This window comes from Pteropus alecto, unplaced genomic scaffold, assembly GCF_000325575.1.
Source record: "Pteropus alecto unplaced genomic scaffold, ASM32557v1 scaffold43, whole genome shotgun sequence".
In the NCBI taxonomy this organism is placed as follows: domain Eukaryota; kingdom Metazoa; phylum Chordata; class Mammalia; order Chiroptera; family Pteropodidae; genus Pteropus; species Pteropus alecto.
The window spans coordinates 8,724,463-8,739,457 of NW_006435764.1; the positions used below are offsets into that span (position 1 = coordinate 8,724,463).

The 14,995-nt window shown below is 41.5% G+C and overlaps 1 protein-coding gene and 1 non-coding gene across 2 annotated transcripts in view; both read right to left on the reverse strand.

Moving 5' to 3' along the window:
- MS4A14 (membrane spanning 4-domains A14) overlaps window positions 1–11,802 on the reverse strand; it is a 17,511-nt gene extending 5,709 nt beyond the window's left edge. The window contains exons 1-5 of the mRNA XM_006911359.1: window positions 11,662–11,802; window positions 10,407–10,535; window positions 8,768–8,818; window positions 6,350–6,499; window positions 3,140–3,238 (exon numbers count right to left, since the gene is read on the reverse strand). Of these exons, the coding sequence (XP_006911421.1) occupies window positions 3,140–3,238; window positions 6,350–6,499; window positions 8,768–8,818; window positions 10,407–10,535; window positions 11,662–11,802 (570 nt within the window). The remainder of the gene's footprint in view (window positions 1–3,139; window positions 3,239–6,349; window positions 6,500–8,767; window positions 8,819–10,406; window positions 10,536–11,661) is intronic.
- LOC112479292 lies at window positions 5,190–5,308 on the reverse strand. Its single transcript, XR_003046153.1, has one exon. It is a non-coding gene; the product is annotated as a 5S ribosomal RNA (ribosomal RNA).
- Window positions 11,803–14,995: the final 3,193 nt, after the last annotated feature.

Consider the following 14,995-nt stretch of genomic DNA (forward strand, 5'->3'; position numbering starts at 1 on the left):
GATTCAATGTAATTTTCATCAAAATTCCAACAGCCTTCTTCTCAGAAATGTCAAAACCAATTCACAAATTCATATGAAATTTCAAGGGGCCCCAAATAGCTAAAAAATAAATCTTGAAAAGGAAGACTAAAGTTGAAGAATCATACTTTCTAATTTTGAAACTTACTACAAAGCTGCAGTAATTAAGAGAGTATGGTACTGGCATAAAGACAGACATATGGATGACTGGACTGGAATACAGAGCCCGGAAATAAACCCTCACATATATCAATTGATTTTCATCAAGGGTACCAAGACCATTCAGTGGAGGAAAGGACGGTTTCAACAAATGGTGCTGGAAAACTGGATATCCATAAGTAAAAGAAGGAAGTTGGAGCATTATCTTATACCATATATAAAATTTAACTCAAAATAGATTAAAGATATAAACCTAAAAGCTAAAATTGTAAAACTTATAGAAACAATGAGATGCCACTTCATACCCATGGCTTTTATTAAAGAAGAAAGGACATACCAGGTGTTGGCGATGATGTGGAGAAATTGGAATCTTTATGCACCGTTGGTGGGAATGTAAAATGGTGCAGCCACTGTCAAAAACAGTTTGGCAGTGTCTCAAAATGTTAAACATATAACTACTATTTGTTGCAGGAATCACACTTTTAGGTATATATCCAAAGAATTGGAAACAGGGATGCAAACAGATATTTGTACATCAGTGTTCATAGTAGCATTATTCGCAATAGCCAAAAGGCACAAAAAGCCTGTCTGTGTCCATCAAACAAATGAATGGCTAGACAAAATGTGGTATATACACACAAGGGACTACGATTTGTCCATAAAAGGAATGAAATTTTGATATATGCTACAACATAAATGCACTGGAAAATATTATGTTTAGTCAAATAAGCAGAAACATTAATGCAAATACATGATTCAACCTTTGTAAGTTATCGATCATAGGCACTAGATAATAGTAGACATAAAGACATAAAGTAGAATAGATGTTACTATTGGCTGGAAGGAGTAGACAAGGAGAGATACTGTTTAATGGCACAGAATTTGTATTGGGATGATAAAAAGTTTTGGGCATAGATAGTGGTGATGGTTATATATCATTATGAATGTATTTAAGGCCACTGAAATGTACACTTACAGATGGTTGAAATGATAAATAGCATGTTGTACTACACTAAAAAAGAATTACTCGAAAGCTACAGAAATTAAGACAGTGTGAAATATGTGGAAAGATAGATATATAGATCAGCGGGACAAAAAAAAAGTGTCCAAAAGAGACCTAGAAATAAGAGGTCATTTGATTTTCACAAAATTGCTAAGGTAATAGGGGGAAACATTGCATTTTCAACAAATAGTGTTTAAACTCTCTATGGCAGTGTGTGTGTGTGTGTGTGTGTGTGTGAACTTCTAACCTTACGTCATAACTATATATAAAATTTAACTCAAAATCTATTATAGTCCTATACATAAAAACTAAAACTATAAAACTTCTACAATAAAACAGAGGAGAATATCTTTACAACCTTGGTGTAAGCAAAGTTTTGTTAGAACACAGAAAGAACTATCCATAAAAGAAATCATAAATTAGACTTCATCAAATTTATTTGAAAGAAACTATTAAGGAAATGAAAAGGCAAACCAAGGCTGGGAAAAATATTAGCAATACACGTATCTCACAAAAAGACTTATATTAAGAATCAGTTAGGTTCTTATAACTCAATAAGATAAGCAATGCAATGAAAGTTGGCTAAATATTTGAATAGACACATCTCAAAAAAAAAAGGATATACAAATGGACAATAAACACAGAGTCTCATCATCGTTTGTCATCAGGAAAATGCAAATTAAAACTATCATGAAATACTGCGTACCCACTAGAATGGCTAAATTATTAATACAACTGACAATTCCAAGGATTGGTGATTATATGGAGCAACTGTACCTCTCAGATATTGCCGATAAGAATGCAAAATGGTGCAGTCACTTTGGAGAAGTGTCTGGCATTTTCTTAGAAAGTTAAACATCCACTTGCCACATGATCTGGCAATCAAATCCTAGATACAACACAAAGACACCAACTCAAATGTTCATGGCTACCAAATGCCCATCAAAAAGTAAATGGATAACCAGATTGTGGTGTATCCTTACATGAAAGCAATGGACTACTGATGCATGCAACAGCACAGATGAATCTCATAAACAGCCTGCTGAGTGAAAGAAGCCAGACGCCAAGAATACTTGCTTAGGATTCCGTGAATGTGAAGTTAGAGAAAGCTATAACTAATCGAGGCGATGAAGATACTGGCTGCCGAGAGGTTGCACAGAATTTTTTGAGGTGACAGGAATTCACTGTATCTTGACTGCGGTGGTAGCTAAACAGGTGTATACAATTTGCCAAACCTCTTAGAAAGGGTGCATTTTATTGCTTGTAAATTATGTTTTTATAAAGTTGATGTAAAAAAGAGAGGGGGGGAAAACAAAAACAGAAACAAAAAGCCCTAACACAGGACCTGGTACTGTTATCGGGGATTTAGAGAGCAGACTCTGGAACCACATGATTTCAGCCAGAGCCTGCTGTTACGTGACACTGGGGAGGTTACTCCTTGTGCTCTAGTTCTTCTATATGTAAAATAAGGGTGTTCTAGTAGTTTTGTTAGGATTGAGTGAGTTGGTGCTAAGTAATTTAACAATGACAGCATTCAGTCATGTAAGCTCTAATAATTATTGTAAATCATATTAGTATCACTGTTAAATATTTTTCTTCTCCGCTTCCTCTCTGGTGGGGGAATTGTCTTATATACCCTTATGACTCAGGTGTAAGCTCCCTGTTTTACAGTAATATGGTTTTCCATTAAGTCTAGTCTTGCTTATATTTTAGTGGGGAGATCAGAAGCTATGTCTGAATGGAGATGACTGTGGATAGCAGATAAGGCAAGAAGAAGCATAGATATCTCAAAGGGTGGTGTGGGCCTTCAATTTTAAGCTTGTCCCTCCTTGACCTTCCTAAACTTAGAATTTTCAGTTCGGCATCTGAGAATGTTGCTCCACCCACTGATAAGCTAGAGGTCACCTGGGAACCTTGGAGTGTCCCAGTGGTAATCCGTTCTCATAACATTGAACGCACCTCATTTGACCTTGCCCAGCACTTGCTTCTAAAGGAGGCGATAGTCACAGAGATGCTGAGCTCTACCACGCTGGTGATCAGTAAGACCGACAAAATCCCCTGCAAATAATGAGGACAAATAAATGGCATTTGGAATGAAAGCTATATCATTTTAAAGATCTAAGCCAAGAGCCATGTACACTGTATGACCAAGTAAGGGAAAACCCGCATTTTAGATGCTTCTGCAGCCATCAACGATTGAACAATTTTTATCTTTTGTCATTCTGGTGAGCAGGGGCAACAAACCCCAATGCCTGTAGGAACCAGGCAACCATCCTAAATGAGTGAAATGGTCAGGAGGGGAGAGGGTAGTGAGTAAAGGTATTCCTAGGATGCCTCCATCACTCAGTTCCAGGCAGTAGTTGCCATGTGGAAATATGGGCCTCGTGATGTCTGGTCTTTTTTCTTTCCTAAGGAAACTGGATACACATATTTTTAATGGGAAATTTTCCAGGTATCTGTTCACTTATGTGACTCAAAGAGAACATAGCTTCAGGCAGGATATCGTCCACAGATTGCCATTTTGCATACTCTGTTTTAAGGTAATGTTTTGAAATCGAATAGCATGGTGTCCACAAAGCTGAGACGAGCTGGGTACAGTTGGGTCCAAGGTTACACTTAACCTCGAACAAGTGACTGAGTCTGTTCACATCTTGTTTCCCTGTGATAATTCCAAAAGCTTGGATATTCCACATTTGATGGTAAACTTTATGTACGAAGCACCTACTGTAAATTTACTGAACAAGGTAAGACCTGGTCTTGGTCTTTGTGAAACTTCCATCATAGTAAGGAAGGCACAGTAACAAATAATCAGTCAGTTATTTACTTAGATTATGATAAGTGCTATGAAAAAGTTTTGGGAGCTATGCACTACTATCCTGGGGAATCTGACCAGGTCTGCACTGGGAAGGGTGAGGTGCAATCAGGAAGGACCTCCTTACAGAAGTGATGTTTAAACAGAAATTAAAGACAAAAAAAAAAAAGGAGTTAATGAGTAGATGGGAAAAAGTAAGCAGTGGACTGGGGCACGTTTATTTGAAGCAAGAAAAAGCTTGTCTTATGGTCCCGGGGCAGTGGGTCCCTGACACGTTGAGGAATTCCAGGAAGCAGTAGGAGAGTGAGGTGGGAAAGACAAAGGCCTGGAATGTCGGGGTGGAAGCCAGGATAGGTCCCACAGGCTCTCCCGAGCCTTTCACAGCTGTGTTTAACTAGAAGCCATTGAGTAATGTGCTCAGTTTTGCCTTTTTAAGTGATGATTCTGGCTGCAGCGTAGACAGTGCGGTGGTCTTTGGAACAGAGGTCAGTCCAAGAGATGTCTAAAGCCCACTCTTCTGGCTTTTTTTTTTTTTTTTTTTTAACTCATTTACGATATGTGGGTTACAACAAGGAATCGCGGAGTTATACGAGGGACAAATTCCCCATGATTCTGTATGCAGGAACCAATCCTGCAACACTGACCACGTGGGGCCGGAAGTAGACAGGAGACTTTCATTTGTATGGAGATTTTACCCTTTCGGGACACAACTGCTTCCTGGTTTATCCTGAAGGAATGTGCCATAGTGGCCTCCTGTCCTCTAGGAAAGGGTAAGGCTTATAATGTTACATTCTTGACCTAATGAGGACAGGATTTTGTCCCTTATACTGGTTTCTGGCTTTCTTTAGTAACCTTTTATGAGTCTAAGTCTGGAATTTATCTCAGAACACATGGGAACGTCCTTAGACTCTTTCTCGCTTCTTTCTTTCTTTCTTTCTCTATCTTTCTTTCTTCTTTCTCCTTCCTTCCTTCCTTCCTTCCTTCCTTCCTTCCTTCCTTCCTTCCTTCCTTATCACTGCCAAACATTGTGGCTGTCATTCCCCTTCTTCCCCTTCCTTCCTTCCTCCCTTCCTTCCTTCCTTCCTTCCTTCCTTTTTTTTATTTTTAGTTTTAGGCGAGGCAACCCTTGGTTGACTTCACAGATTGCAAAGAACTTGTCAGCTTACAATCTCTTGTTTTTTTATTTTTTATTGTTTACGCCTACAACACCTGGTCTTCCTAGGTGGTCTTCCATCCAAGTACTAACCAGGCCCAACCCTGCTTAGCTTCTGAGATCAGATGGGATCAGGCTTTTTCAGGGTGGCATGGCCGTAGACTTAGACTCACTGTAATAGGTGATTGTGAGGATTAAGTAAGACCTCGTCTTCAGTAACTGATAGCTCTTTTCCTTTCCTCTTCCTTGGGGGAGACAGTTTCTCATAATTTCACTTCACTTCTATCCAAACGGACCAAATCTCATTAACATTCTAGGACCAAAGCCTTCAAGATGCGGCTGGGAGAAATAGAATGAAACCCCAGGATTTGCTTGTGGAAGGAGGGGGAAAGGCCTTTTGGAATTATCGACATGAGTAAAAATAATCTCATTGAATACTTTTTACATAAATACTTAAAATTACACCTATAATTATATTTCCTGGTAAAGATACATCTCTTCTGTTTTAATAGATAAAACCGCTACATTTATATAAAATTATCTTCTAAAATTATGAAAATATTTTATAATTAAGTGGCTTAAACACCTTCTCCCACTGTATTTTGTTTTTAGTATTAATTGAGTAAACTTTTAGATCTGTTCCTCATTAATGCTAAAAAGATAAAATGTAACCCAATCTACATCAATACTAATAGTAATAGCTAAAACCTGTTGACTGTTAACACCATGCCGGGTAGTGTTCTAACAACAACCCAGTGAGATAGATATTCTTATTATCTTCATTATCCACATGAGGAAAAGAGAGGTTCAGATGATGTGGAATTTTAGGCCAAGGTCACAGGCTTATAAGTGACAAAACCAGGATTCAGATCCAGAGACTGTGGCTCCTGAATCACAATATGCTTCTTAACAGTCAGTTCAAATGCTGACACAACTTTGATTATTGGAATCAAAATTAATGAAGCAATGCGTCGTGAATATAGTTCAGATAAGATTATACAGATTCACGGTATAAAAATAAGACCACTTACGCCAGGTGGGTACAAGATGTATTGAGGGGAAATCACTTCATAAATTATATAAATATCTGACCACTATGCTATACACCTGAAACTAATATAAAATAATATTGTCAACTGTAATTGGAAAATAAATTTACATAAAAATTAAAAAGTAAACAAACAAAAAGAATAAGACCACTTACGTTGAAAAAGATTCTACCTACAACACATATTCCTTCCAGGGAAGGCGCCTCGCAGTACTGGTGCTGATATCTGTAGCTGATAAGGGTTAAAGCAATCCCAGCTACCGCAACCAAGGCACTGATGACGTTCAGGGTCTTGACACCTTGTTCCTGGAAAATAGTTTTTAAAAAGTAATACAATAAATAAAAACCAAACCAAACCAAAAATACTCGGTAAGAAATCCTTAGTGCTTTTTATCTTTCCAGATACCTGTCCAGGGTGACTGCCCGATCAGGTCAGTACTCCCCCAGAGGCTTTTAAGTTACATCCTGATTCATCAAAGTCAGAAGACAATCCAAGTGTTAGAACGAGCCAGGGAGCCAAGAAAGAGAACACGTAGAGAAGGGTGCTGTATGGTCAGAGCTTAAGAAAATGCTCAGTATATCCTAGCGCACCACCTTTCATAATCTATAAGCAGAATAGCTCGTTAGAACTACCTTGGCCTTGTAATTAGACCTGATTTTGAGTCCTAGTGAACTCAAAATTAGTTATATGAGGTAACTGATCCCTTGGACTCTCAATTTCTGTTCTTTAAAAGGAGAATGATGTCACCTAATGTTAGGGCAGTATCTCTTTATTCACTTTTTTAAATAAATATTTTGTGTTCACCAACTATATGCCAGGCACTGCACTAGGGCCCCTGGGACACAAAGATGAACAGACTAGATGAGGTCCTGCCTTCATGTGGCTCAGATCCAGTCCCCAAGGGGATTCAAACAATAACCAACCAAGTCACCAACATATTACAGATGGTAATGAATTTGGACTGGGGTGTATAGGTTTCCTTTCTTATCTCAGTGTTCCAACATGGAAGGTCCCTGTTTCGATTACCCCATCCTATGGTGCTCTTACACAGCCTGTCCCCTCCAGGAGCAGCTCGTGGCTCAGTGCAGCAGGACTTGGAATTATACCTATGACTTAACGTTTACCCCAAACACAGGTCTGTATTACAAACAGGCATCTTGGTAGAGAACGCACAGGGGCACATGGATAACGCCATTTCTCTCCATCTCCGGTCCTTCTCTCATTCAAGGCTCTGTTTTGTCTCCCATAGGACATTTAATGGACTAGAGTCTCTAAACCAGCAGACCGTCATGTGTATGGTGCTTTGTAGTTTACAAAGGATATGCCCAGCCTTAGTCTTCATCTGATCCTCATTACAGGTGTGTGATGTAGGCAGATCACCTGTTATCCCCACATTGCAGGTACCTAGGGCTCAAGGATTAAGTGATTGTGAGCGATCCCGCAGTGCAGTTGGGTCAGGAGCTGTGATGGAGGGCTGGATTTTCTGATGCCCAGTTTAGTGAGTGCTCCTGCCCCCGTGAGGTCTTGCCTGCCTTCATCTGCACAACTCTCAGTGAATTGGGGGCAGGCCTGCCTTATTGTTAGTGTACCCCTTAGCTCTGAGAGGAAGTCAGTATAGAGAGAACAGCATCTGGGGCTTCATCTGCATTGTCTGCAATTATGTCCATAGGTAGAGAGACATAGGAGCATTTGTCCCCTCAGAATTTCATCCACCTCCCCCCCAACCATGACTTGTAGCTGTCCCTATGGGAAATTGGCAGAGGGCCATAAAAACAGGTTAAAATGGCTTTGAGAGAAGGCTCACATTTCCAGGGCCTTAAGAAAAAAAAAAGTGATTAGAAAGGAGTACAAACGTTTAAGCATCATTGGCACATCTTTTATATGTAACAACTTATTAAATCCTCAAAATAATCCTTCGAAGTAGGTACTTTTACCTTCAAGTTGAGACAGCAATGAGTGATAGCCTTGATTCATCCCTAGAATGATCTGGCGTCAAGGCCAGACTCTTTTCTCCAGAATCTGGGCAAGCTACGAAGAAAAGCCTCCGTTGGTGGCGGTGCTGGGGGAGGGAGGATTACTGGGGTCCTGGGATGGGTTTTAGTTAGAGCGGGGTTTCTCTGTTTTGGCCCTATAGACATTTGGGGCCAGGTAATGTTTTGTGGTTGTCCTGTGCATTTTAGTAAGTTTAGAAACATTCCTGGCCTCTACCCACTGGGTGGCAATAGTACTCCTCTACCTAACTGTGACAACCGAAAATGTCTTTAGACATTGTCACATATTCTTGGGGTGGGGCAGGGGGAGTAAACGTGCTCACAGTTAAGAACCGTCGAGTTAGAGGAATGTAGGAGGGTCTCCGATAAGGAACTCTCCGTTTATTTGGCCGGGGAAACAGGAACCAGTGGAAAGATGTAGGGCTGATGGTGACATTGACGGATAAGGAATGACTTGAACTGCAAATTTGATGTGTAAAGACTTTCCTGGGAGATCCTTCATCACTAAAGGCTTCGTGCACAAAGATGATGTAAAGCGAGTAGACGATTTAAAATTATAAAGAAGTCACAAAGGTGGCTTACCAGACTGTGTTCCTTTCCTTCGAGTCCTGTGACGAATCCTGTAATAATAAACTTTAAAGAAGAAAAGGGATAAATGTTAAGAGGTGACATATTTGACCACTTTACAGTATAATTCCCTTTGGAGATGAAATTGTAATCTATATATGTCTGAAGCTCCCAAACCACCTGAGCATCAGGGAAGGAGGAGGGTACACGTTGATGTAAGAAAAAATACCGCATTGCATGTGCTCGGCATTGAACAAGGCCTCTTTGCCAAGGTCAGCTGGGAGTGGTACCTTTAAGGTCCAAAACATACTACTCAGATGTCTGGCCTGGCTGGGCTCCAACAAGACAGATAATCCTGGACTCAGGGCCTGGAAAAGGGAAAGGCGAACTGTGTCTGCTCTCAGCATTTGTGGGGAGACCTTCTTAGGGCAGAACTCTCTAGAGGCTGCTGTGGCGGCCGGAGTCTAATGTACTTAGCTCAGCTGCTTCTTACTCTGGAATATGAAGGTTCCAGTACCACCCAGGGAGAACGAGAGCTCTGTCACCCAGAGTGGAGTCACTGACTTTTTGTAATGTTCTGGGGTTGGATCCTCTCCTTTGGGAATTGGTGTTGGACCTCGAGGACATCTGCAGCTTGATGTCCAAGGACCTCAAGGTGACATGCGGAGATGGGAAAGTTGCTTTTGATAGATGCCACCAGTTCCTTGCCCACATCGGCACACCGTCAAATGAGTTCTATCTCCAAGTCACGGTCACGGCTGTCCGTCTCACTTATCTCCACTGCTGCCCAGCTCGTTCAGGGCATCGTCCTTCCTCCCCTGGATTCTTGCAGCCCGCCCCCACCCACTGTCTCTCCTGGGTTTGCCGTTACCATCCTTGAATTCATTTCGCACTCAGAAAATGCAATGACATCTTAGAGATCAGTTTTCAAATGTCACTACCCTCTTTAAAGTGGATTCCCCTTGCTCGCATATTAAGAGTCCACATTCTTGATGTGACCACGAGGGCCGGCATGACCTGGTTCCAGCCTATATTTTGGGCTTCATTTTGTGCCACTGCCATTGCCTCTTGGGAGTGTATGTTCTAGTGGGGAAGCGCTAATGAATCTCCCCTTAAAAATGGTGACACGGGAACAGGAACCACGGCTGTGGGGTTGGATGGAAATAGCACTATAATTTTATTTATGGCTCTATAAATCACTACGTAAGTGTCACTCATAAAATTGTCTCTGCAGAGAATAAAGGGGTTGAACCATAGTCATCATCTCAAAATTCTCCTTAAGCTATGAGAGTTGGTGCTTCTGTGAGTGCTAGCTAGATATGTTTAAGTTATCACCTACTCTCAAACCCAGTTTTCCTATTTGCAAAGGAGAAAGCTGGATATTTACCCATTTCACCTCCCAGATTGGTACAAAGGAGCCCGTGCCTTACTCTACACACAAGGCCTTTAGAAACGTTTAAACACTGAACACCCACAGGTAGTTAAATCCATGTCGATGGTAGTGCAGTGACCAAACGGAGTCATATGTCCTTCCCCTGGAAGGGACTGGTCTTCTCGGGGACAATAGTCTTGGGATCCATTATCCCAGGATGTGAAGCAGTTCAAACCAGTCTTTATACTAATTTCTCTAAAGCTGCTAACCAACGGTACTCACAATAAACGCTCCCCAGAATGGGTATCCTGTGAGGAAAACGAGTGGAAATCTTTGGGAGAAATGGAAGAAATTAAATGCAAATATAGCTCCGATGCCCGCAATGATCAGGGCAAGCAGGATCTGGATGGCCTGTGAGGAGACAAATGGGTGCATGAGGTCACAAGTGCCCGAGCCTCTTTGAGCCGACTCCCAGGTCCCTTGCGCATCCCTCTTAAGTTTATGTCACACCTCCCTCCATCTGCATGCCTTCTGCTTTCCATTAACCAGCCACTCTCAGATTTTCAGAAGGCCCAGTGTCTCTTTCCTCGTCGTGCTTGCCTGGGTCCTTCCGGTTCAAATCCTTTACCCTCCTCCTTCTCTACTTACAGAGTCTCCTGGTGTTCCCAGTTTATCTTGTATCGGACGAAATCGAGTACATGTCTGACGCTACTCCGAGACTGCAAGGTCCTTGAGGATACTCACCTTTACATTATTTCCCGTCGGTACCACCAACAGAGCTTCTCCTCTGGCATCCTGGGTTCTCCCCCAGGCCACACCTCTGTGTCACCATGCCCCTAGTAGCGATTTCACTCTTTGTACCATGGATGGAGGCTGTACGCATGGCTCCCTTCTAGGTATGTTTATGACTGAAATTGTTTTTATGTGGATGCCTACTTTGTGGCTCACTACAGAGTTTTAAATATGGGTTTCGAAGAACTTCCAGTGTCTGTAACAGCCCAAAGGGGAAGCTGAATCGCTAATGGCTTTTAGCTCCAAGGGAGATGCTACCACATCCCGAGGTCACCTCTTCAAAAAAAATATTTGGAAAAGTTACCCCAGTTTCCTGCATCCCCTCTTCTAGGGTTCAAAGGCCAGTCCTAACTCCTCATGAAACAGCCCTAGGATTTCCTCAGAGTTAGGGGTGTTAGTAATTACAGTTAAATATTCTGTTTCTCAGAGGTGAAGAAACCCTCGGAAGCATTTCAAAGATATGTGGCAAACTGTGCATGTGGGGTTTTCTTTCTCTTGTTTATCAAAATCTAGGAAAATGGTATTAATGGCGACACGTGGTCTCTTCTACTGATGATCCAATGATTTGAATAAGCAAATGACTTAAAAGTAGTCATGATTAATCAAGAAAGATACATTGTAGACGAAAAGTGAAGGGGGAAGGGAGATCAGTTCCCTTCCTGAAAAGCGGTCGTATATGGAGAAAAAAGGTCTGTTCTCCATCCCAGGAAGACCCACAGGGATGGGGAAGGGGGTAAGGACTTACCCCCAAGACTTTGGGCTCTCCCTTCAGGAAATCCAGCAGAGAGCTCTGAGGCCTATAAGGAAGTGCAGTCAGCACAGTTTCATTTGGTTGTATGGTGATGACGTGGGTAGATCTCTTGGACTCGGATGATGATGACTCCATGATTCAATGGCAAAACTCTGTTAAAAGGGCGAGCGAGTGAACATCGCCGCCAAAAATCACGGTCTTCCATCAGTCTCACATGGAGTCCTTAGCAATGAGCCCCTGGGGATGACCGTCCTCAGTACTAGAACCACAGAATCACCGTCGTTGAGTCATAGAGTCTTAGAATTCTAGAGCATATCCAGCCCCCTGTTTTCCTGGTGCAGGATCCAGTTATCCAGAAGACTTGTCGATTTGTTTATAGAGTGAGAGTAAACGCAAATAAATAGATGGTGTACATAAAAACAAATGCCAGTACCTATGTTCGTGAGATATAAAGGAACTAGAACATACGGACTCTCCAGTGCGCTCCGGGCTCTGCAGAAGGTGTTCTGTCATAGCAGGCGTGGACATGTATTCTGTTAACAGTTCTGCAGTGCCGACACTGAGGTCCAGTTAAGCGCCCGAGGCCACATACTAAGGGACAGCGGAAGGAGTCCAACTCCGCATGTTTGTCTCCAAAATCTGTGTTGCTTGCCTTCAACCACGCTTCTATCCTCTTTCGAAAGAAGTTTCCCTCTTGTAGTGGATGAATTGTCTCACATATTGTTTAATCATATCCCTTTGTGGTATGAAAATCAGTCGTTAGGAAACTATAGGACCAGATGTAGTTGCCCCTTTAATAGAGCATATTTTAGCTTTCAGAAAGACGTGTAAAACTAATTCTACTCAAGGCCTTCCTGGTTTCAACTATGCAAATACTATTAAAAGAACATCAAGTGCTTTTTGGAATTTTGCTCGCCATGTTAATCCTTTAGATTCTTATATGTGTTATGATTTTAACTGTTATATCATAAAGGCAAATGATTTCACAAAACCAAACAATATATACAAATATTACCTTGTGTATTCTCTAGTTTGTGGCACCCGTGGATGTAGCAGGGTTTCTCAGCCTCGGCACTGCCAGCATTTGAGACCTGATAATTCTTTGCTGTCGGGAAGTCTGTGCGTTGTGGCATATTTGGCGTCATATCTGGCCTCTACTCGTAGATGCTCGTAGCACGTCCCCAGTTGTGACAACCAAAATTGTCTCCAGACGTTGCCACATTTGCTCTCTGGGGGAGCAAAATTATTCCAGGTTGAGAACCACTGATGTATAGAAACAATTGCAGACTGTGTCCTGTTATTGTTGTTGTTTGGATAGAATGCCTTTGTTTATCACATCCAAACTTCAGAAAACGTGTCTATTTCTCAATACAACATTTTTCTGCCAATGTTTATTCAAGTAAATTTTAATTTATGTGCCTGAAGTGCAACGCAACATTTTAGGCAAAACAGTACAGGTCAAGTCTGTGTTTAAATTCTAAGCAGAACCGATAAACCATCAGAATCACGTGGAGAAGTTTTGAAAAGCGTGCCGTGCAGTCAAAAGGGAAGTGCACCCATTACAGTGCTGACACCAGCGGCCGCCACAACTGATGCTACACACAAAGCATCTGTTTTTTTATCAACCGCTGTGATTATTTGGTAATCAAGGAATTACAGTATTTCAAACAATTTATAATCTAACGTGTTAGTTTCTACTCATATATAGATCTTTTACTGCCTTTTACTTACATTTTAGGAAGTTGGATGGAAGTTTGGGTCGCCTAATAATTGTACATAATTTTTTCCTTTAAAATGATGGAAAAGAACTGTCTTCATGCAGAATCCCTTATTTTTAGGAATGGGTTACTGATACTAAGCAGGAGAAGCTTATAATTTCATCTGCTTTGGTTGTTTCAAAAGGCATCTCATTTTATCATTTCGGCTAGTTTATAGTTGTTAGCCTCTGCCTTTCCCCCTGCTTCTGACTTTCAAGCTTCTAATATTTCAACCTGTGGACTCAGACCAGAGGGCAGGAACTAGGTTATTCCACAGAGAGGCGAAATGACAGAATCTTTATGGGGCATCTGTAAGTGGAAATAGTATTCCCTCTTACTCTCAACCTGCAGAAGACTTGAGTTTGACAAGAATATTCACCATTTAGTATGTGTTAGTGCTGCTCTCCATAAAATGAGATATTTACTCCCTTATTAAATGTATCCTTCTGAACGTGTTTCCCTCCCAACAACTTTGGGATATAGGTGCTATCATCATACCCACGTTAAAGACAAGGATAATTGAGGACCACTGTTAGTGCCGTGGTCGAGCTGAAATTTGAACTTGGCTTTTCCTCTTCCCTTTTCCATGCAGCAATTCAATTTCCTATTGCCATGTAACTATCACAATTAAAACGACACGCAGTTATTATCTTAGAGCTTTCATTGATCAGGAGTTGAGGCAGGGCTTAGCTGGGTACCTCTGCTCAGGGTCTCACATGGCTGCCATCAAGGTGTCCACCAGGCTGTATTTTCATCTGGAGGCTCCGCTGGGGAAAACCCACTTCCAAGCATGTTCAGGCAGTTGATGGAATTTATTTCTTTATGGTTGTATGACTAAGGGCTCTAGGTTTTCCTGGATGGAGGTTAGAAGCTGCCATCAGATCCTAGAGGATGCCTTCAGTTCTTTGTCTCCTCCACGTGACTACTTACTTCATCAGGCCAACCAGGAGACTGACTCACAGAGTGGATTAAGATCGGAGGAAGAGTTGGAGGGCTTGTGATAAGGGTCTAGGTATGTGTGGCTCTGCCAACTAATTTTGGGTTACCTTTTGGGAAAGATGCATTTTTTAAAAAATCAAGAGTGAGAACTCAGAGTTCTAATCTGTGCTTTAAAGAGTGGCAATGTCTGTTTGGACTTGGTGGAAACCATTCGCTCCTTTGCTTGCCATGAGTTTACTTGACCTTCCTGCTAGTAGTTTTTGCCTCATCGTTTTCCCCAGATGAATGTGGTAGTGAAGCAAAGGAAGGAGCTAAGAATGACTCCCAGATTTCTGACTCTAGAAACTAAGTGGATGGATGGTCGTGCCATTTGTGAAAGACAGCCAGGCCGGGACTGTGGGGGGAGCAGCGGAGAGTTATAGATGCATGATGTAGTGTTTTTATTGCAACTTCTATCAGTTTGGAATATTATTCCAGGTAATTCTGAATATAATTCTCCAGATACTCTGAAGAAACTTTCTCTTCACAGCAAAAAAACAAACAAATAAATAGATCCCGAGTAAAATATACGTTTATTGCATTGCTTGACTTATGGGATAAAGAGGAATCTCAAAGGTCCTCCACCCCCAATT